This window comes from Ictalurus furcatus, chromosome 16 (genome assembly GCF_023375685.1).
Source record: "Ictalurus furcatus strain D&B chromosome 16, Billie_1.0, whole genome shotgun sequence".
NCBI lineage: Eukaryota > Metazoa > Chordata > Actinopteri > Siluriformes > Ictaluridae > Ictalurus > Ictalurus furcatus.
Window position 1 is genome coordinate 432,004 of NC_071270.1, and position 24,497 is coordinate 456,500.

Consider the following 24,497-nt stretch of genomic DNA (forward strand, 5'->3'; position numbering starts at 1 on the left):
GCAATGGGAGTTTCCCTACGGGGAAATGGTGAGGAGGAGTCAATGGTGCTTGAAAACACGAGTGGCAAAACAGCCATAGTTTTTCTCAGCCATTTTTTTTTTCAAACAAGTTCTCTTGAAACGTACGACTACGTAGCCTCAATCTCAACGGCCACCAAAGCCAACAAACTTCATTCGAGCTGATAAGACGGTGGTGTGAAATCAGCCAGACACAATCACCATCACAATCACCATCACAATCACCATCACAATCGCCACTGAATTAAACAACATAGACTTAATCAACACTGTCCATTTCAATTTCCTTCCACTCATTCCTATTTATCTCCTCTGTAATGCTGTAATATGGGGCAGGACTTTATTACTGAACGACATTCATAACGGATGTTAAAGGAACTATGAAAGCAGGTTCTCGGGAATAGAGCAGGACTTGGAGTTATCCAATTAAAAACAAGAAAAAAACCCACAAAAAATTAGGCTAAAGCATCTTGTGGACCAGATGTGACCTACTATGCTATGTGTGCCGTGTAAAAATAAACAGAAACGGAAAATTTAAGGCTTAAAAGGGCCATCAGTGACGTAAAACCTACGTTTGGCTTGCTGTTATTAGTTCCACTAAAGAATTGTGACGATCCTGGTTAGAACCGAACTCCCTTTCTCTATTTTTAATGTACATGTGGTCTGTAAGTAATTAACACTGACACTGTTTTCACTCCTTTGGCTCAAAACCACATGGCACAGGATTAGAAAAGTTGATGATATTTAAATCTATACTGAAAAAAAAAGTCTGCCTCGTTTTCGGTACTGAATGCACGTCATGAACATCTCATTCCAGATTTAGTCCCTCTTTGCCTTTCGAATAACCTCCACTCTTCTGGGAAGGCTTTCTACTAGATTTCAAGGCGTGGCTGTGGGGATTTGGGTTCATTCAGCCACAAGAGCATTAGTGAGGTAATGTCAGTGTTCCAGTTCATCCCAAAGGTGTCCAGTGGGGTTGAGGTCAGGGCTCTGTGCAGGCCACTCGGGTTCTTCCACACCAAACTTGGCAAACCACGTCTTCATGGAGCTCGCTTTGTGCACAGAGACACTGTCATGCTGGAACAGGTTTGGGCCTCTTAGTTCCTGTGAAGGGAAATTGCAATTCTACAGCATACAGAGACATTCTATACAACTGTGTGCTTCCAACTTTGTGGCAACAGTTTGGGGAAGAACCACGTATGGGTGTGGTGGTCAGGGGTCCAGAAACTTTTGGCCGTATTGTACATGATGAACGCGGAGTAGAACCTTGTCTTCCTCACTGAGGTCTAACTGTAAAGGACAAAGAGGAAGGGACTAGGGCGTGAATTAAACTTTAAAATGTTGAAGTGATTCTGGCCATAAAATTAATGTCAGAAGTATCGAGAGGTGCTTTTGAGGTACTGGGAAAACTTAAAAAAGTGTTCCTAACATCATTACAAATCTGTACATACCTGAATGGTAAAGGAACGTTCCTTCATAGCTGTGATAAAGTGGAAAATACATTAAAAACAATTCTTACTCAATTTGTTTCCTGCATTTCGCCAAATATAAAATGAAGAGACTAACAAAGACGGGGCAATAAAGGGTTGCTAACGTATAATGGGGTAAAAATAGTCCTTCAAAATGGGACTGTTGAAAAACGATTGGGAATTAAAGCTAATGGAAAACAAAGTAAAGCCATTAAGGAGATGGGCATACTGGCACGGCTCGATCTCCATAGCTACCCAGGCTGGAACCCAATGACTAATCACATAATGACCTTCTCGGGGAAAACAGAAAACTGTGCATGTTTGCTGCTCAGGAATAAAAGTGAAAATTGGTAGACTCAAGGCCTCCATTTCATTTGGATCTTTGAACAAGTGTTTGAAATAAAACTTGAATTAGATTGATCTAATAGCATACAAGAAGTAAGCCTAGTTGGGAAGCACATTCATTTTCATTGAATTCACTCATCCCACCAAGGACAGAGGGAGCGCAGACCAGTGCGAGAGGCCAAACGTGGTGCAAGAAAGAAGGGAATGAGAGCCCACTCTAAATGGTTTAAAAGAACCACCCAATAAGTAAAAAGCGCACACTTATTACTCTTTAACTGGTAACCAGAAAAAGTTTGTAATAAATCATTGAATCAGTTACATAGACACTGAATACGGATAGCAACGGGGCACAGGGACTGGGTTTAAAACCAACAGGAAATAAGGAGCAACCTTGACGTGTTAAAGAGAAGTATTAAATCCCATCACATTAGTGTGAACAGAGAGTAGACGGGTGTATATGAAAGCGTCAATCAGGAAATAAACTGTCGAACAAAATCAAGTCAGAAGTCTCTTCCTCATCCAAGTAAGTAAGGAACACCTTGGGGTTCAGAGAGTGGAAAGAGGAGTACATACAGTACTAAATATGACTCTCCTGATACTGAAAAATATATGTTTTTTCAGTTATCCATGCCGCTTATCCTACGCAAGGTCACGGGGAAGCCTGGAGCCTAGCCCAGGGAACTCGGGGAACAAGGTGGGGACACCCTGGACACACATTCACAAACTACAGACAATTTGGAAATAACACATGTCTTTGGACTGGGGGAGGAAACCAGAGTACCCAGAGGAAACCCCTGAAGCTCAGGGAGAACACGCAAACTCCACACACAGATGGCGATGGCGGAGACGGAGCCGGAAGTGGGATTCGAGCCCCCAACCACAGAGGTGCGCCGCGAACATTCTACCCTCCGAGCCACCGTGCCGCCTTTTAAAAAGTAAGTAGTGGACTACTTCATAGAGAACTGGGCACTAAACATTCTGCTCATTCGCTATATTTAGTTCATGACGGCCTTTCGCTCTGCACGGCACATTTTTCATACGCTCTTGTTCAAAAAGCGTTCGGAACCACGCTCCTCTGATTGGCAGCGCTTTTGTTCCAAATCTAATTACACAGGGTGCACCGTGAGGTCTCTTTCGATCACCTTCTCATTTTTAAGCAAGTCGTGTGTGAAAGTGTTAAACACTGCTGAGATTTTGCTGGAGTGCTTAATTTCAGCCTGTTCCGTGCAAATTACGATGCCGCGTTTTCAGGGGGACAAAAAGAAAAAAAAAAGAAAGCGTTTTTGTGTTTCATTTGAGGATCTGCCATAATCCAGATCCATGATGATGCTTTTTGGCTCAGGCTTCGTGGTTAGTGCCAGATCGCTGATAAGCGTTTGACCTTGGGGTCATGGACTTTTTGTTTCTAGCTGACAAGAGTTTGGCAGAAAAAACACACTCTCTTGGAAGTCTTTTGCATGTTTTGTCCTTGACTTCAGGCCAGGAATATACGCACATTCCATATACAATGGTGGGTGTGTGTGTGTGTGTGTACTTCCTGGTCCTACTACAATTCCTGCTTACTCTTGGTTTTAATTGTTCTGATTTTGACCTGCCTGTTTTTCTCTATAATTAAAGTCGTGTACATTTGAGGATTAAATACACTGGTCCTGTTGCAGTCCTGGGATTTGATCGGACAACCTTCTGGTCACAGAAGTGCCGAGCCATGACGCTACTACAGTCCGTATCCGCCTGTGTTCTGACACCCACGATTATTGGAAACGCTCACATAAAACAAAGAGACGTCTTTCCTTACAGCTATGGCACGTAGCTCCTCTGTAGCCGGTGTCAGCGCAGTCGCAGTGGAAAGTGCTCCATGACTGTGTGCACCTCCCGCCATGTTCGCAGTGACTCGGGGAGCACCTGGTGAGAGACAGAAAACAGAGGAAGTCTGGTCACGTTCACACTTCAATCAGCACCATAATGCGCGATGAATGGAAACGAAGGTACAGAGTGTCACAGATTCTTTCTCGGGACTCCACAGTGAGCACTAATACTTTCTTCTCCGTGCATTTGTTTGGATTGTGGTCCTGTATGCGCCCCTGTCCCGTCCAACTGGGTTGTTCTCTTAATGTGTGCACCTGTTCCGTGCCCTTAATCAATGTGTCTGTTCATGCCCTGCTGTTTCTCTGCATCACTGCGAAGTCTGATCATGCGTCTTTCTATCATTAATTCCTGTTTCTGTCTGGTTTTACAAAGCTTGTTTTCTTTACAGGACATACCTGACTTTAAGCTGTAACATCAACAGCTTATGTAAACATTAACTGAATGCATTTACTGTATATTAATCATCACTGTTATTTATGTCTGAGACGGTTTAAAAAAAAAAAAACTGCAGATCTCGTCGTACAAACAGCTTGTGCATGATAATAGTTCTTGAATCTTTCCACGTTGATTACGGATTATCTCAGGCTCTTACTATTATTGCCTGCTTATTCGCCAACCTACACTACGGGCGCTGCATTCGCCCTAATCAAACACACATCACGTACACAAACGCTCGTCTCAACAGCCCGCACGCATGAACACGGTGTTCGTGTCTCGCGTTTAATCGCGCGTGGCTTATCGCATCACGTTTGAAAATCCAAACAACAGATTTTCTCCCAAAGAAGCAACAAAATAAATACATACATCAATAAATAAACGAGACAGCCGCAAATAAAGTACACCTTCTTGTCAAAACAGCCCTATATATTTTCACATATATAGTAGGTAAAACTGCAGGGCTGAGGACATTAATAAATTGAGCGCACCGTAAACAGAGAAGAGGAACCTTCAGTGCTCTGTTTTTAACCAAAGCCATTAAAGGCCATTACTGGACATCAGTGTGCCCTTGAAAGCAAAACTGTAGACACTTGGCACAATGAATTCCCTCTCTTTGTGGAATTCTGAACGATTACTCATGCTTTAATGACTCAGCGTTCATGATAAATTAGATTTCTCGCACCAGATTTCACATTAATGGGCACAGTAAACGGGAACTGGTTTCCCATTATGTCTGATCTATAAACTATAGAACGTCTTTGGTGGTTAGAATGGTTGCGTTTATCTATTTGCAGAGGTGCCGGTGTTTCGGAACACGAATCCGTAGCGTACGGTACGTGGGACGGGACAGCTCCGTTCGAACAGTATATTCAAACACGCGTAAGTTGAACTGATTTTTAGTCTTCAATAGAAATTTGTCGATTTGGAATCAACCAATATGCAATTATACAGTACAACAAGCCAATCAGGTGGCAGCAGGGCGGTGCTTAGTCACGCAGAGTTTAACATGGAATGGTGCGAAAAACCAAAAACATCCAGCTGTGCTGCAGACGGTTGATGAGCGAGGATAGAGGAGAATGCTCAGTTTGGTTCAAGCTGACAGACAGGACTCAAATAAGCACTCTTTATAACCACGGCGAGCATAAAAACACCCCGGACAGGCTACAATAGCAGAAGAGCACATCGGGTTTGATTCCTGTCAGCCAAGAGCTGAGCTTCAGTACCGTATAAACATTGGAGCTTACACTTTTATTACTTACAGTCCCCTCTGAAACTACGGGAACAGCAAATACACAGAACTTTTATTCTGCAGTAGGTACATATTATTGACTCAGTTACTTCAGCAAGCCTTAAAAAGAAAACAGCAGGTATAAAACTAGACATTTTGTACCACACACACACACACACACACACACACACACACACTCACACACACGCTTTTTTCTGTAATCTCAGAAGCCTCAGTGTATATGAGTCACGCTACAACACTCGCCGACGTGCTGCCGTAAACAAACCCGACCCAGGCTAGAGTGTAAACTGCTGACGAGGAACAATTTAGACATCCCGCCCGTGGTAATCTACAGTGACATACGTTGCACAAATTTCAGGAAGCTCCTCTCACTGCTAATGGCTGGAAACAGAAGGAGATGGGAGCGGAACGCAGAGAGTAATAGCGGATGAAAAGGCGACACAGAAGGAAAATGGTGCAGTTTTTGACTCGGAGTGCAACTTGGCCAGATGGGGCCTGAACTGCAGGAACAAGGATTTGGCTAATGAATTTGCGCACACACATGGCAGACTCGCTACATCCACACGACGGCTGCAACAGATTGAAGAAAAATGAGCACTTTAAAAAAATAAATAAAAGTGTAATAGTAGTAGTAGACTATATTTACTAGCAAGCACGTTCACCACTATGTGTCTCGATCGGCGCGCTAGTTCAGTACTCAGGGCACTGATCAGGAAGTCGGCCATTTCAAGGGCTGTCTCAGGTGCACTGGAACGTTCGCTCCCTAAAAAAAACATTCCCACAATGCACCGCAAAAAACCCAGGGAGCATTGATGTTCCTTTACCTGAAATGGCTTCAGAAATGGCTTTCTGAAGCCTCTCGTCTAGGAAACAAAATGGCGGACGAACTCTCAGCCAACTTCGACTACAAATGTAAGTTATCATTTCTGTGGCTCCTAAAATGATTCCTAACGACGTTCTACATGTGAATCGTTTGAGTCTGACGACTTTTTAAATGTTTAATGAGTTTTAAAAACAGATCCACTACGATCCTGCTTGAAGTACCATGGCAGAAACGCGTGTGATTAAGCCAACATGGACGTTTGGGTTTTTACGCTGATGACGTTGTACAGCGCGAGTATGTAGTCATGACTCTTAAAATCGAGTCACCAGTGTCCCAGTGTGTAGCGAGTCAGGGTCCTTAGCGGTGCCCGAACCCGTGTATATGATATACTGATCCGCCACCTGGGGAGCTGATTGAGACACACCATTAAACTGTTCTAAAATACATCCTCTTCCGCAAAGGTGGGATCATAGGAATGTTTAAAATCGGAACTTTTCAGAAAACTTATTGGTGTATTTCTAGGCTGCGGGGCGGAAAAAAAAAATCCCACCATGCACCACGTTAACTCACTGGATTAATTGTCCGTTGTGTCACAGGCACAGACCATTACACCAGTGACAGTAACACCAGTGACACATTTCCTTTAAAGATATATTCTCCAAGCTGGTGTCAACAGCATCTCAAATCACGGGTCATTAATCCCACCAGCATCAACGCAGGATTTTTATTAAATCCATTTATCCAGTAAAAATAAATAAAAAATGCAGGGAGTTTGAAAAATTTAACTCCATGACGAATCTAAATGATCCACAAGCAGTAAATTACTCAGGTGTAGAGTGTGGAATCTACTGGTGTCGGTTGAATTGCCATTCAGACTTCTGAACTTTGACCCTGGAAGCACGGATCCACAAAAGAGAACGTTTCAAAATAGCCGACACCAACAATGGCTCTTTTTGAACGATTTATATTATTAAAAACGTGTAATAATATGCTAATTTACATATTTGGAAGACATAATACTCATCTTCAGTCCCTGATGTTAAAATGAATCATTTTATATTTTATATGTTGGCAAAAGCGACCATGTTTAAAGCATTACAATTTGTAGGAAAAAGCTATTTTTCCAGCAAAGAAAATCAGAAAATAAATAAATAAATAAACAAACAAACAAACAAACAAACATGCACAATAATAAAGAGTCAAAGCATTGTATTTACTAAGGAAAACCTTTAAAGCTATTTAATGGTGTTTATTGAATTGTATCCAGTGCGTACATACACACGATCGAATAATCCTGACTTAACACAACAATCCTGAACATAGTGCAGATGCACGTCACTCAAGTACGCTCATTAGAATATTAAGCCACGCCCAGACCATTTTCAAATTGGCCTGATCAACATATTCAGCTCGTTTTTGAGCGGTGTGTTTTTAAAAAAAAAAATTTATTATCACATTTCTATCTTTCGAAGCCAAATGGATGCCAGTGTTTCATCCTTTTACAACCCTTCACTTTCCTCTCTTATTGCAGGCTATAAAAAAAAAAAAAACAACATGCAACTGGCAAACATCCAAAAACCCTTTTCCTTCTTAACTGCATAAAAGGATGTAAAATGATCAAAACACAAGCACATTTTAGTGCGCGGGAGAAAAGGGGCACGCGTCTGGCCAGAGAGCTGAAACTGACAATAAGCTCAGAATTTGGTTATGGACCAATTTCTCTCCTAACAGCCCTCCTCTTTCTCTATTCCCTCACACACACACACACTATTCTCCTGCGGCACTCACACGACTCTGCCCGCTGTGACCCTAATCACGCATGATGAAAAAAAAGGCGTAAAAAGTCAGCAGGCAGGAGACGAGAACAGCAGGAGAAGACAGGAACAGTGTGGAGTTCAGAGGTCCTTTCTTTCTTTACCTCTTCATTTCAAGTCACTGGTTTCAGGCAGCGTGGAAGCTGAGATTACGTTTTCTGCTAGGGGAAATTGGGAGAGATGTACCCGATGTCAGCGGGCACACGGTGGAATGAGCTAAGTCATGTGAGGAGTAAACAGAAAGCATCAGCGCTGACCTCTGGGTCAGAACCTGGGTTTTGCTTTATTCAGCACGTTGTTAAATGTTAAGTGTTGTTTCCATCCAACTGTGTTTTTTATTATTTTTTTCACACGTACTTTGAAAACACGAATACAAATGAAGCTCCAACGTGGAAGGATCTACAAATTGCTTCTTCTGCTTGGCTGAAATGGAAAAGATGATGAAATGATAAAGAAATGGCAGAAAATGGCATAAAAGGTTTATGGAAACATTCGCTGGCTACAAACAACCATAAGAGCCTTTTAGTCATGAGCAGAATTAGAAAAAAACCCCCCGTTAAATCTATCTATCTATCTATCTATCTATCTATCTATATATATATTGATTGACTGCCTGGAATTTAACAGCCCATTACAGTCATTCGGGATCTATAGGAGTACAGGGACTCAAATACACTCAAATGGAGAAGTGGTGGTTTAGCGGTTTAGTGGTGGTTTAGCGGTTTAGTGGTGGTTTGGCGGTTAAGGCTCTGGGTTACTGATCAGAAGGTCGGGGGTTCAACCCCCAGCACTGCCAAGCTGCCACTGTTGGGCCCTTGAGCAAGGCCCTTAACCCTCTCTGTATCATGCGGGGTATGACAAGCTGGGGTATGTGAAGAAAAGAACTTCACTATGCTGTAATACGTGACCAATAAAGACTCGTTATCATTACTGTGAAGACCATACCGATCTCCAGCCTGCCTATCAGCATTGAATATCGTTGGCTACTGTACGTGAGATTCTTTTCCGTGGCTGTAAGTTTGGGGACCGGGACCTTTCGGGTGCGTCCCGACCTGCCGGATCACTACCCTCTGTTCCGGGAACTGCAGATTTAACCATTAAGCACTGAGTGCGACTCTGAATATGGCCCGATGCTAGCTAAGGCCAATTAGCAGGAATAATAGATAAGCAGCAGGATTGGATGCGACAGCCTGAGAGAAGTACAATTCCATCAGCACTCTTTAGTCAAATGAAAAGCATTCACCTTCCAGCGCAGGACACAGTCTCTCGTTCCATTTGCAGAAATAATGAGGCAGCCCCGGGAGGCAGCTGAGCGAGAGTTTTCCCCTCCTCGGGAAATAAAGGTGAGGCTGAAAGTCCTGTGGCAACTCATAATGGCAAAAGTGAGGATGGCAACAAAAAATGACTTTCTGCTGGATGGTGGAAGGTGTGTGCTGTGTGCTTTATTGCATTATACTCTTTACATCCTTTATCCGCTAAAGCAGGCGCATTCGGAAATGCTAGCATGTGAAAAAACTGCTACACGCACACACGCGCACAGATTTCCCACAAGACACTTTATATTAATCGGCTTCATCATCTCCGACGGCACGCTGCAGAACAATAGATATTCACTCAGCGGGAAAATGGAATCGGCGAGAACGCACCTCGCGCGAGCGAGACCGTGTACGGCGTGCAGATTCTGCCTTCCGTTTCTGGGCTTCACCTTGCAGACGAGCCTTAGTCAGCAGCGCGGTCGCAATTCTGCCGCTTCATCATGTTGCACGTTTCCTCCGCGCCTCGGCCGCCTTCGTTTCTGCACGCTCAGGAATCACGCATTACACGTGAGGATCGTTATGGGCTTGGCAGGTCCTTTGGGGGGCAAAAAGAAGGCAATATTTCCTGCGCTTTGGTAGTGATTGATTTTTCATTACAGTACATCGGAATGTCGAACAGCTCTTTAAGGGTGGACAAGGAAAAGAAAAAGAATGAAACTCGAAGGATGATACCACGGCTATGGCACCATTTAGCTCTTAATTTTTTGTGTACTTTATTTTTACATTTTAAAAACTATTTTTAACGCTGCATCTAATTATTAAGTTTTCTACTGCTAAAGTTGTAAGTAACATGATTGATGTTTGACGCTTCCTCCACCATGTTTCACAGATGAGCTCGTATGTTCTGGATCATGAGCAGATCCTTTCTTTCTCCACACTTTGACCTTTCCATCACTTTGGTAGAGGTTCATCTTGGTTCCAGAACTTTTGTGGATCATCTCTGTATTTCTGTATTTCTCAGTTTACATCTTGTGGTATGGCCTCAAAGACGTGGTGGATGGTGATACCTTCAGCCCTGCCATGTGGAGGTCATTGGTGATGTCACTAGCTGTTGTTTTTGGGCTTTTCTTCACAGCACAATGCATCAGCTGTTGTTGTCCTTGTCTGGTTGTTCCGTACACCAGCGGTTTCCTTCTTTTTCAGGACATTCCAAATTGTCGTATTGGTTATACCCAGTGCTTGTGCAATGCCTCGGATTGATTTTCTCTCTTTTCTCATCTCCAAAACGGATTGCTTTTCTCCCATAGACAGCTCTCTGATCTTCATGTTGGTTTATCCTTTTTAACAACAAATGCCGTCTTCACAGGTGAACCTGAAGGCTCAAACCAAGAGTAGATGTTCAGAGCTATTTTTTGTTTAAACAATCCCTCTAACAGGACACACCTGGGCAACAAGAAGCACCTGTCAGTCACATGCTCCAATATTTTTGGGTGGTCTAAATACAAAATATTCTATTATATAATATATAATTATGGTCTAGATGGATTCACACCTACATATAAACACCAGGAAATAAAAGCTGAAATTCGAAACTCTCTCCTCATATTCATCTTTTGATCAGTCTCCAGGGATGAGTCATGGAAAGGGATACATGTATGTTTGTAAATGTGATGCCGCCCCCATTGTGGAGTCATCCAGAAAATGCGCATTTGGTGTTTGATGTGAGATGATTACTAGATTTAATAGTGCGCCCCGTGATCTGGAGCAGACAGTAAAAGTATATGCAAATGCCAGAGCCAGTGCTTCTCCGCTTGGCAGCAGCTATCCCAGAATGCCGTGCAATTATTCATGTAAAACCAGTGGTACTCTTTCAAAGGTAATAACTGAACACTGAATGTGAGGATCACATCACGCAATCTCTCGTCCTCTTTCATCTCTGCTTTCCTCCTGCTCCCCCTCGGCTGCTTTCCTCCTCGCCCCTCACACTCAATAATCCTTCCTTTAATTAGAGAAGGCAATGCTGAGATGATTTCAGTTCTAAATTTGTGCACCCCGAACACTATAACGACCGAGATGGAAGCCGGTACCATTTTCGCTTTTATATTTCGTTTCTAATGGCGCCCGCCAGCTGCCTGCCGTCTTGCCTTCTGTTATGCAACGCGTTCAAATGACTCGTGTGCACACAGCAGCTCTAATGATGAGAGCGGAGGAAAAAAGTTTTTTTTTGTTAAAAACAAGCACGCCTGATGTTATTACGCTGTAGTCAATGACTGATATGATAAAATGATTAAGATGTTCAAGAGATGCACGGCTTTTCTAAGCGGAGTTCGAGAAAATGGATGACGGTTTAATATATGTGTCGAACCGTGTTTTTTGACTGAGCGTGCTCGGAGGAGCGTGAATTCATCATGACGCAGATGTGCACCGGATCCCTTAGCACTAATGAACAACAAGGAAAAGCCACTGAAGGAAATGAATCACAAAAATGCTTTTATTGAAATAATATGTAGAAATAAATGTCCATGTTTTATAAAAACAATCGAGTAGGTTAGTTTATAGACGATACTGTAAATGTGTTATTAAGCGGTGGTTTTGCATCATTGTGTACGAGTGTATAGAGGTTTGTTTCACTCTTGTGTTTGTTGTACCAATCAGTGTTGGGTAAGTCGCTTCAAAAAAGTAATTAATTACTAATTACGTTGTCAACGGTGTATTTAAATTACTGACTAATAAGTGATCTGTCTGAAAAGTAAGTGCTTTACTCATTACTGCTTTAAATCAACCTTGACCGCACAGACAATAGAAATGGAACTCTTCTTTTAACTTTTGAAAATTTGAGTCAAACATGGAATAGTTTGCCTTTTAAGCATAGCGTTATTAAACCGTTTTTAATACAAAAATGTAAACAAACGATATGAACTGGCTTAACAATAAGAGCTACTACAGCACTTCGGAGAGAGAGGCCGATAGTGTTTTTCCCTCAGGACATGACTTACATTTTACCGTGATGTCCTTGTCGACGTGCGGCCAAAAAAAAAAGAAAAAAAAAAAAAGGAATGGGAATATTTCCATTTAGCAAAACAGCCACTCGTTTCTGCTGACATCCTGGCACAGCCGCCTGGCGCGATGGCCTACAGCGAAGGGGCCGAGTTAAATTAGAAAACAAATTTGATCTTTAGATAATAAATTCAATCCCTCCATCCATTTTCTGTAACGCTTATCCTTACACAAGGTCGTAGGGGAGCCTCGAGGCAATCCCGGGGAACTCCGGGGACAAGCCGGGGGACACCCTGGATGGGGTGCCAATGCACAGTCACACACCCTGTGGACAATGTGGAAAGGTCCATCAGCGTACGACGCATGTCTGTAGACTGAGGGAGGAAACCGGAGTACCTGGAGGAAACCCCCGAAGCACGGGGAGAGCATGCAAACTCCGCACACACAGGGCAGACGCAGGAATCGAACCCCCAACTCTGGAGGTGAGAGGCTAGATGATATATTTATATATATATAAAATGCAAGTATATCATAACTGTAATGAAATTAATTAAAAATGCAGAGTAATCCCTTACTTTACCTTTTTCAGGGGAAAAGTCATTTAATTACAGTAACACGTTGCTTAGTAACGCGTTACCCCCGACACTGCCTGCAACAGGTTTCTGTTACACCACAGCACTGTTGAATTCTCGATCCTGATTGGTCAGAAGGTGTTGATTCGTTTTGTATAACTGCAGCACTGACAATCGTTGCAGCTGTAGTTTAAATCACAGATACTCGTTCTAATATGTTCTCAGTTCCATAGTAACAACTTACACAAGGACGTGTGTGCTCGGAGTTGTAAAGAGTGGATATTTAAGCTACCACAGCCTTCCAGTCAGCTCAGACCAGTTTGAGCCTTTCTCCTTTGACCTCTCACATTAACAATGATTTGTTTTTTGTGTTTGTTTTGTTTTTCGCACCATTTTCATTAGCATGAAGCTCTTGACCTGTATCTGCCTGATTTTCGACATAGATTGTGCTGCTGCCCCAGATGCTCGTGTTCCTATTAAAGTGCTTGTTGAGTTTATATGTACCGTGTGCCCCCTATACTGAGTTATTCAACAAACAAAAAACAAACACAAACTATTTGGATCTGCAAGGGAAAAAAAAAGGATAAAGATTTGAAATCATCTGGCACAGAGGCAATCGGACACGTCTATTACAGCGGAGAGAGCCATGACGCTTTTGTCCAAACTCCAGCATTCACCAGACACTAACTTCAGATTTCACTTGGGGGCTCCTGCTGCTGATTCTGCTGCTGTATGAATCGCTTGGTCCGAGTAATCTGTTTACCTTCCCTCAAAGCACACAACAAATAAATCTGAGCTGTTGGAAAAGAACATCAGTCGAAGCGAAGCTCCAGTGGAACTTTTCAAAGGAAGAATCAAAACAAAACAAAACAAGGTGAGAGGAAAGATGTTTTCCATTAGACTAGAGAAGCAGCAAGAGGGGATGCGAGTGCAAATTCTGGTGCGAATAGATTCATTTGCACTGACTGCACAGAAAGACAAACAAACAAACAAAAAAACATACTTGAAAAAGAACAATTAATTACCCCAACCCCCCACTGCCTCTATCCTCCCTCAGCCCCCCCACCCCCCACCCCTAATTTTGGAGCTTGCTCTTAGCCGGGTGCATTTATATTCACTAGCAACCCCTCGCCTAATTAATGAAGCGCACGTTTATATTTGCATAACCGACCCGATGCAAGTAAAATACAAACGGCTGGATGAAAAATACCTGTCGATGATTCCGCACATGTCCATCTGGAGCTCGCTGAAGTTTCCGATCAGCATCTGCTGCACCTTGATCAGATCCACCAATCCCTCGTCCAGCTTGATGAGGCGCATGCATCCATGGAAAACGCTGGACGGCTTCTCGCATCCATCACCTGTAATTGGACATCCTGTGGGTGAAAGCAGAGCAATGAGTCAGCTGGCTTCAACCAGATCCGTGGCGTTTTAGTACCTCACGGAAAAAAACGACAGCGAGCGCGACGTGTGGCCCGTGTAAATTAGAAAAAAAAATTGAAGCTAAATTTGGAAATGTAGACAGATGAGCCGGAGATAACAGGACTAAAGCGACACGTACAAATAATTCAAATCCTGATATTTTCATGTCAGCACCAGCTACGCTTGCGTCCGTCTGCCCTCAGAACCGTCACTGCACAACAGTACATGTCGTACGCTCAGCAGAAATATTTGAATGGAAATTTCAGATATGAGCCATTTCCCAATTCCTACTTGCGCTTGCTCTTAACTTGTCACGTTAACATTCAGTGCCGAACGTTTGCCTGATTACTGAAGTGCATATATAGTTCATATTTGCACGATGAAGCCAAACGCATCATTAACTAGAAACAACTTCCTGTTATCACTTATGTGACGTATGTATTCCTAATACATGTAAATTTATATTCCGAATAAAATGATTCTGAAATAATAATCTCCTTACGCAACACTGTATATCAATGATTAAATGTCTTTCTGAAGCAGTAAACATCTTCTGATTGGAATTCCTCTATTATTAGACTTCGCCTGTGATTGACAATCCCCTTGGCTTCTGGGGGCACAGTGGTAGGGTTCCCTTCCGGTTTAGGCCACGCCCACTTTGGGTTTGAAGACGAATACCGATCGCATTGTGGAAGTTACTCGCGTGCTTTTAGATCGTAATGAGTTCACAATCTCTCCAAACTGTTGGCTGTTTTAATATCTTCATCTTCCACTGTTCGCTGGCAGAAGGGCTTTATTTTATTTCCTCATATAAGCACTACCAAACACACATACCAACAGTAGCTGGTGCTAATGTGTGTGTGAGATTTATTTATTTATTTATAAAATTTTTGCTAATGTCCCTTTAGAGGCTCATTTTTGTCCTGGTGAACAACAAAAAAAAAAAAAATCAATTTATGTGTGAATTATGCGCTGCTATTCCTAAAGGATGAAAAGTGGCCAAGTCCATATTACTAATAAATAACAACATGTTCTGATATAATGTAGTAGGGCTTGAATGATTTAAAGCCTTGCTCTGGCAAATCTCATTTTCTCCGTGATCCTCTACGGCGTGCGGTTTTAGCTCCGGGGCAAAAAAAAAAAGCCAAGGAGATGCTGGCGAACGGAGGAGAGCTTTGATACGATCCCGCATGTGGTGCTGAGACACCGTTGGCGCTCTCTCCAATTAGTGAGTTAAAGGTAATTAAACCACATGCTTGCTCTCTGTAGGAGCAAACAGAGTGGAAAAGATGCTGGGAGACCGGATCTCTCCTGAGCAGCTTGAGCTGTAAATGAGTCTCTGTGTTTTCGAGGCAGGCAGAAATCTTTAATAATAAAAGTCGAGGCAACTTTTCTGGCGGTATTTTAGTATCAGAGATGTTTTGGAACTCAACAGTGTTGCTGTACTGAATGGTAAGAAATGTCTTGGGATTTATCCACCAGGAGTAGAACTGACGAAGCTCCTCGGATGGCTGGTGACTCACCGCACAGCTTTTTACAAACAGACATTTCAAATCATCTGGATGACTCGACGATGGTGGCAGGAAGTTATTTTTGTCACAAACGTGTTTTGTCACGAACGCTACTCCTTTTTCTTCTTTACCCCCCCCCCCCAGTCTTCTCCTCACCTCCTGTTCATTGTAATACTCTACCTTTTTAGCATTAGTCTCATGAGCTGTGGTAGGAACAAGTACTTAAGTAAGGAGTAAGACATGACATTAACATGGTTGAATATTTCCCAATATCAGCGTGTCATGGAGTGGTTTATTTTTCCAAAACCCCAATGATTTGCCAACAAGTGCAACGTCCATCTACCGCTTATCTACCGCTTATCTACCGCTTATCCTACACGGGGTCACGAGGAGCCGGGAGCCTATCCCAGGGAACTTGTGGCACAAGGTGGGGGAAAACCTGGACGTGGTGCCGACCCATCGCAGGGCACAATCGCACACCCATTCACACACTACGGACAGTTTTGAAAATGCCAATCAACCTACAGCGCGTGTCTTCAGACTGGGGAGGAAACCGGAGTACGCGGAGGAAACCCCTGAAGCACGAGGAGACCATGCATTGTGTTTTTAAAAACCTAGGTCTAATTATGTTTCATGTTGTGGAAAATCTGCAAAACAAACAAATTCCTTCCTCTCCTCTTTGTCGCTGACTCTCGAGACTCCTCCCACAAACACTAATTAAATGCCTCTTCAGAGAAAACTGCACCATATCGACAATTATACATGTTTTTAAATCTGTTTATATGGAACATATGTCATACAAGTCCCTTGTAATACAGTGCCTTGCATAAGTATTCACTCCCCCTTGAACTTTTCCATACTTTGTAGTGTTACAGCCTGGAAGTGAAATGGACTGAACTGGGAGTGTGTGCCACGAAAAAAGAAAAAGAAAAGAAAAAAGTCAAAGCTATGATTGCGTAAGTATTCAGCCCTGTTGGTGTGAAACCCCTAAACCAGTTCAGGTGCAAGTTTAGTCCAGTTGCCAGAAGTCAGAAATCTCATATGTAGTTGAATAGAGTCGACTTGTGTGCAATGGAAGTGTCACAATCCAAGCATTAAAAAGAATTCTAATATTTATGATTATATTAGTTTGTCCAATTACTTTTGCGCCTGTGAAAATGTAATAATGTTTCGTAATTCCTAAACAGTAAATGCAATATTTATTTTTTTCCATTGTGGTGGTGTACACAGACGAAATTACGACAATTGTGCCACCGTCCAAATATTTATAGACCTAACTGTACCTGTTCCTGGAAGACAAACTCTGTTAGAGAACAAACCTAAACATGCAGCATCATGAAAACTACGAAGCTATCAAAACAAGTCCAGGACAAAGTTCTGTATCAATCAAAGTATTAATCAAAGTTTTGTTATAAAACATCGTAAACTTCGAACATCCCATTAAAACCATTATTGAAAACTGGAAAGGAAATGGCACGACAGAGACTCTGGCTAGAGGAATCCGTCCACCAAAGGTCAGGAGAACATCCGTCAGAGAAACAAACATGAATGCAGTTGAGACACGCCTAAGATGCCTCCTTACATTTTAGTTTTTCAAAGGAGAGTCTTTAGTCTTGCTCGGTTTGTCCTGTGAGAGTGAGACATGTAAAACTGTCTAGGGGTTTTTTCCCCTTGCACATGTAAAGGCCTGCTGCAGTATGCATGTCCACAACTGTTGGATAAACGAATAAAACGTGCTTTATCCGATCGTTCTGCTTAAATGCAGGTCATTTTTGGAGGTCAAGAGCAGTCTTTAGAAATTTGCACAAACCCCTTCAAGCATGGTTTATTCAAATATTAGGCTCATTATTTAAACACGTACAATACTATTCTGGGTACTGATTGAAAACCTAGAGCTTTTGTGTTCCTCAACCTTCCACCAACATATCACGATACGTCCATGTGGACATTATTTATAGTCTACTTATTTTTGAGTTAGTGAGACTTGGATTAAACGCATTCATTGTGACGAGTCAAATAGACCTAATATCTATAAGAACTAGAGATGCACCGATGCATCGACAGATAAAGAAAACACATGGATGTGGTGCTGTGTGTAAAGAAGATGTGTCTTGTGTGGAATGATGACAAAACTGCAGTGTGTGATCTCTGCACTGATGAAATTTTACACCGGACGCTGCAGCAGTGAAGCGGGAGTTTCGGCGTCGAGACAATTTTTTTTTTTTTGCGGCGCTGTTCGCACTGAATTAAAGGGCCGGTACACCGGTGAAAGATTTAAATGAAGAGGAGTTGACAATAAAGTACATATTGCACAGAAAAATATATTTGTAGATTAATATATTTCATATCTAGTCAATGTTAATATATAAAAAAGTGTATATCATATATGACCAGTTTGATGTTCAGTGATGAAGTAGAAATGCTTGTGTTTGTGGAGAGTGAATGAGTTAACATTCAATAAGTTAATAATCTTACTTTAATCTTCAGAATTGAGTTCATGTGTTAATGTTAATTAGAGTAATGTGCGTTGTGCTTATGAGGCCAGTTACTGTCAAACAACTTGCTGAAATGGAGAGAATAAAGTTTATATTTGAGTTTCTTTCAGAAGTGTGGAATTAATTATCATTCATTTAAAAGAAGGGATAAAACGCAGAACTATCTGTGTCAGTTATCGGTATCGGCCGATATCACTCTGAATAATCGCTTATCGTATCGGCTGGGAAATTTTGTATCGGTGCACCTCTAATCAGAACGCAATAACTCGAATAACTTTGATAACACTGATTTGTGATTTCCACCACTGAAACGATATCAAACCGTCACAGACCTCCTGTATATGCTTCACTGACCCCTCGAGGTCCCTGGACCCCACTTTGCGAACCAGTGGTCTAGAAAAAAGCAATGAATGTTGGATTGACTCGCCTCCGAAAAAGATCTGGTTCGCTGGACCGACAGGGAAGGATATGGTGATGGTGGACATGTCCGATTCGTCCACTGCCAGGATCAGACGCCCTCGGCGGACACTCAAATCCACAGAGTGCCACTGGCCATCGTTCAGCGCTGACCCTGTAACAGTGTGTACCCCTGTAATTATCGGTGTAATGTAATGTAAACTGACCACTAAGTACTAGACTGTTAAGACTGCTTAAGCTCACAGTATTACAGTAATAAACTACACTTCGAGTTACAATGTATATCCTGTAAATAACGACCTCTGCTAATACCTGCTGTGATGTCCGTTAAAACCCTGCCGGCCTTGTGGACCTGCATCCTCGCCCTCGCCTCACTCAGGTAAACCCATAGTGTTCCCGCTTGGTGCTGGAGGTCAAAGGTCATAAGCAGGCCCGCCTTGTTCCAGGTTCGGAACTGTAATCCGACTGACACGATGTCACGTGTCGACGTATACGGCAGTTGAAGGAAACTCTCCGAGTTGGCGAACGTCGCCGGCACGTCGACGGCCTCCAAACAGGCGAACGTGAGGTTTCCCTGAGATTAAAAAGAAGCACGCAAAGTGAGAGACAAAATCGTCTTGTATTTATAATTCACGCCAGATTAGAAGTCGTTATTCATGCAAATACAATTTCCAAACTTAAGTACTCAGGAGGTGAATTATGATGTTTGCCTCTTAAATTATGCATCAGTAAAACCCCTCCAAACCCCACCCCCACCCCACCATGAGCCTGAATAAATCCATGATTAAAAGGATTTATAATTGGCTTAATCTCTAATTCCCCAGTGAATAAATGTAGCAGAAAAAAACAAGCAGTGAGTAATGTAAGCATCCTCTGTGTTAGTCAATAGACAATTGTTAAATACATTCATTCATTACAGTAAAAAAAAAAAAGAAAAAAAAAAAGAGGCCTCATTTCATTTGAGAAACCAAATCATATCTCAGTTAAATGAATGAACCCGGTGGATAATCAAAGCGGGTCATTAAGAACCTACAGCAAGCATAAGAACGAATCAGTTGAAATAAAAGCCGAACATAAACGGATATATCTGTTAGCTAGGACTGAATTTACAGCAGACGTCCCGGCTGGCCCAGTTATTAGATATTTACATGCTGAAAAAGTGCAAAAATCATGCAGCACTTTTTATTTGTTTTTACTATTACAAATAGTGTAAAGGTGTTTATAAAAAACAAACAAACAATGAAATATAATACAGTGGGCTTTTTAATTTAACCTTAGCGGTTCTACAAAGTGTTTACACTGATTCCCATTCACACACACTCACACACACTCACACACACTCACACACACTCACACACACTCACACACACTCACACACACTCACACACACTCACACACACTCACACTCACACACACCAATGGGAGCAGAGCTGCCATGCAAGACGCTAACTTTCCATCAGGAGCAACTTGGGTGTCTTTTCAGTGTCTTGACCAAGGACACTTCGGCATGTGGAGACACGTGGGCCGGGAATCGAACCCTACGATTAGTGGACAACCCGCTCTACCGCCTGAGCCACAGCCGCCCGTGTACAGGAATATCAGGCAAGGTCAAGGAGTAAACAAATCATTGCAATGTTTTTCTAGTTTATCTTTGAGTCCGAATCCCTGAGGACTGTATTTTCTGTCCTATATAACCTTTGAAAAATTTAGATTAGTTTACGTTTTTGGTGAAAGTAAAATCACTGTCCGTCAAAAAACAACTGTCTAATGCCACGCCCCCAAAACATTTATGTTAGGACACCTGAAAAAGAGGAGATGATTGACAGCTCCTTGGCCAGATTGGTTGTACGTTGGTGGTCCACATCACGTTTTCCATGTTTTTCAAAGCCGAAATACAGTAGCTTCAAAATATATATATATATATATTTTTTTCCAAGTTTCAACTTCAGAGTCACTGACTGCACCTTTAATGCACAGAGAATGTAATCAGTGTTCAGTCACTACTTACCACTACGGTGAGTTGTTTCCTTTTAGCCAGGTCGATCACATTAACGCCGTTGTACTGCACGTTCTCCAGACAGCCGTGGAAGTTCCTCCTGGAGTTTTCTCTCTGAGTCCCGTCAGCTGAAACGCCACCGAAACTGATCTTGTGAAAGAATGATAGTCTGATGTCAAATTGCCCATGCTCCCTCTAAACATGCACGTTTACAGAAAGATAGGTTAAGAGACCATGAAGAGTACATTACAGCTTGATGTCATTTCACATCAAGAAGATATATAATGAATTAAAGCTGATGTTTTTGAGCTTCTTAAAAAACCGCGCGTGCTGTGGCTGTAACTGAGCCGCTGATGAAATCACACACGTCCATCAACTCGGATCAATTTACGCTATTGTTTATGTCTTCGCCTCAGAACGAGAGGGAAACAGCAAGAACGAGGCTGTGTGTGAGAGTGTTAGAAGCTTGAGACCGGTTGCTGGAGGCGCACCTCGTTAACCTCAAAGTGACTCTGGTGTTCGGGGAGGTGGAGCTGCTGCGTGCTTTTGTCCACGGTGAAATTGACATGTCCTCTGAGTCGCTCGATGCTAACGCGATGCCAGTGTTGGTCATCCAGCAGGCTGCCTAGTGACACCGCAGTGTTAAAATTGCCTGCAAAAACAAACAAACAAACAAACAAACAAACAAAAAAACAGTGCTGTTAATACTTTTAGATCTAAAGAGAGATGTAGTAATGCGGAGAGCAGGACTGAGAACAGACATAAAGAAGTGAGATTTCACTGATACACTGAAAAACAAGCAATTAATAATTATCATATCGTTGATATTCATCATCAATTATCATTTAGCATAGCTAAAGGATGCCTCGTGACATCATCGTGTTAATATCCAGTCCCTCCAGGATTTTGCGATCGCAGAAGTGAACACAACATCGAGGAAACTCCGCTATATTTGCAGGAGCTTGCGATTTTTCACAATTACCAAGACGCCCAAATCTCGTCATGTGACGTCATCACAACGCCCATTCAGCCAAAGCCCTCTTCGATTCACGTGCGTCGAACATGAGTACAGATAAAAAGTCATCCAACAAACATCACTGTGAAAGACCGTGCAAGGCAATTTTGCGCAATTGCGATTTTGAAAATTCCAGCAGTTTTCCGGCAAAAAAAGCATAAAAAACTCTGCAAGTCACATCGCAAATTTTTTTAAAACGCCGCAGCAAATCCAAGCATTTTTTGGCCGCAACGATCACAGAAACAACTCTGTGAAATCCTGTACAGACTGGATATTAACCCATGGGGGCAGTGGTGGTTTGGTGGTTAAGGCTCTGGGTTACTGATCAGAAGGTCGGGGGTTCAAGCCCCAGCGCTGCCAAGCTGCCACTTTTGGACCCTTGAGCAAGGCCCTTAACCCTCTCTGCTCCAGGGGGCGCTGTATCATGGCTGACCCTGCGCTCTGACCCCAACCTCATAACATGCTGGGATATGCAAAGAAAAGAATTTCACTGCGGTGTGACAACTGAAGACTCATTATCATTACAATAATGCAATATCATCATGGAGGCTTTGTCTAGTTAACCTTTAAATGTTAATCTGTGCTCTACAGTGTTGTTTTGTTTTTATACTCAGAGCGTACTGTGGTACTTGATATATGGTTGAAAGACATGGTTTGATATTGGGATATATTTGAACCATTTTAGGAACTTAAGTTTAGCCATTTTCCCCAATATATCAGGATCTTAAGAAGACTTGCTTGAGAAGAAAGAACAACGCTTTCCCCCTTGATGAATGAGCCCTTGTTCGTTTATCATGTCGTGCTGCTTTGTTCCGGGATTACAATATGAAAACTACAAATACTACAACGTGGAGCCAAAAACAGTGAGCGGTGACTTCTTCAAAGCAGAAAGTACAACACAACAAAACAGAAAGTAACTCCATAATAATTACCAACCTGCACCAGGCAAGGAATCAGCAGTGATCAATGATACATGAAGGCCAAATGACTGAAACTCATAAACTCTCTTCCTCCCCGACTAACACACGGTTTCAGCCGGCAGATTTCCTCAAAGCATGGCTCAATTCTGAACTACACCGCCAATGGCATCTGTATTAAATTTTCACTAACCAGCATATTGCTACGGAACGGAAGGACGGCGTTCAGTTATTACAGCGCACAGCCAGTCATGTGGTTCAGATTACATTGGCCCTCTAAATGCATCAATTATTTAGCAAAATTATGAAGTCAAGCAGCCTAATGCTACTACGACTCCAATTATTCATGGACTCATTCCCAAAATAATCTGGTGGTATTTATGTATCCCTTGTAAGAAACGCTCGTGTTGGACTTTTTATTGTTCGATTTCTGCTGAATAGAGAATGTGGAATTCAAATCCACATGCGAATCCCAATCCTGGCAGCCAACAATAACCAGGAGTCCCATAGAAACTGGAGTGGTCTGCTGGAAGGGAAGGGTGGCATGTCAATCACAGCAGCATTAGCCGATCACAGGCATCTGTTAGCTCATGTGTACACAATAAGGCAGCTAGCCCTCTGCTCCAAGTGCATTCAGCCATGCTAAGTTGTGGATGGAGAGATTCGGCTACAACTACAGTATATAGGCAGAAATTTGGGGAATGAAATGCAGAACGAGTTGTACTGTATACAGAGCTGTGTTAAGCATGAGGAGTTCATACTAAAATTGTAAATACAACCCCCCCCCCAAAAAAAACAAACCAAAAATAAATAAATAAAAAAAAAACTTTGCCACTACGACACTATTAATTAACCATTAGCATCGTCCCTTTAAAGTTCACACTGAGCACAGCGTAGGACACGGCATCTTAATTGTCAAAGACATTGCTTATCTCGAGGTCTGAATAGTTTATGGATAAAATTATGAACAAAACCTACATAAAGTGAGCTGTAAGTATAGCACACGAGCACTTGGTCAGCTTATCCTTCTTAATAGAAGAGTACATGGAATTAACAAAAACACTTGCATTATTTAATGAATTTTAATCATACTGAGAAGCATGATCAATTAGCCATAACCCCCCCCCCCCCAAATATATTTTGAAACCTGTGCAGCTGGATCAAGTGCTATTTTAGAAGCTGCTGGATAATGAAGACGTAAACCATATTATTAAGTGAATACAGTGATTTTCAGTGATTAATGTAATGATCACAGCGAGAACTATTAATACAGTAATATACTGCAATGTTAATATACTACACTCATATTAGATGTTTATTTGGCTGCAAAAGAACAAAGTACTTCTTCAGTCAGCATTTTCTATCCCCTGGGGTTATTTTTTTCAGGCTTACATAAGGTAAGTGCTTATGCTTAAAGGTGGATGTTTATCTAGATGTTTAGTCTGGATGCTTATATTCAGTATAATGCTTATCACGCCGCTTGTTTAGTTCGCCAGGTAAAATTCCAATTCTGACACGGTTACTACAGTAGCGTTAGTGACATCATCGGTGGACAGGGCAAACGAATATAACATCTGACTTACAACATGAAGGCTCATCAGATGAAGATGAAAAGGAAGAAGGGAAGCTCATTTCACCGGATGCACCTTTAACGGGAATGTACAAATCCTTGTGAGCTAGCTAGCCGACTAGCCGACAGGCTATAAAGTGTGTTTCTGTTGGCAGCGCAAACATAAACAAATGACTTGCCCATGTTGTGTGCGAAATATCAGTTTCTCGGTATTAATTTCTTATTTATAAAATGATTCGATAAAAGCAATCATGCGGGTTTACTGAATATCAGCACGGTCAGTTTAACCACACTCTCGCTCAATTGT

The 24,497-nt window shown here is 42.2% G+C and overlaps 1 protein-coding gene across 1 annotated transcript in view; it reads right to left on the bottom strand.

Annotated features, from left to right (window-relative positions):
• cntnap3 (contactin associated protein family member 3) overlaps positions 1–24,497 on the bottom strand; it is a 118,468-nt gene that overhangs the window by 37,252 nt on the left and 56,719 nt on the right. Inside the window, exons 6-11 of the mRNA XM_053645473.1 lie at positions 21,180–21,340; positions 20,701–20,838; positions 19,005–19,266; positions 18,703–18,846; positions 14,058–14,223; positions 3,628–3,734 (exon numbers count right to left, since the gene is read on the bottom strand). Of these exons, the coding sequence (XP_053501448.1) occupies positions 3,628–3,734; positions 14,058–14,223; positions 18,703–18,846; positions 19,005–19,266; positions 20,701–20,838; positions 21,180–21,340 (978 nt within the window). The remainder of the gene's footprint in view (positions 1–3,627; positions 3,735–14,057; positions 14,224–18,702; positions 18,847–19,004; positions 19,267–20,700; positions 20,839–21,179; positions 21,341–24,497) is intronic.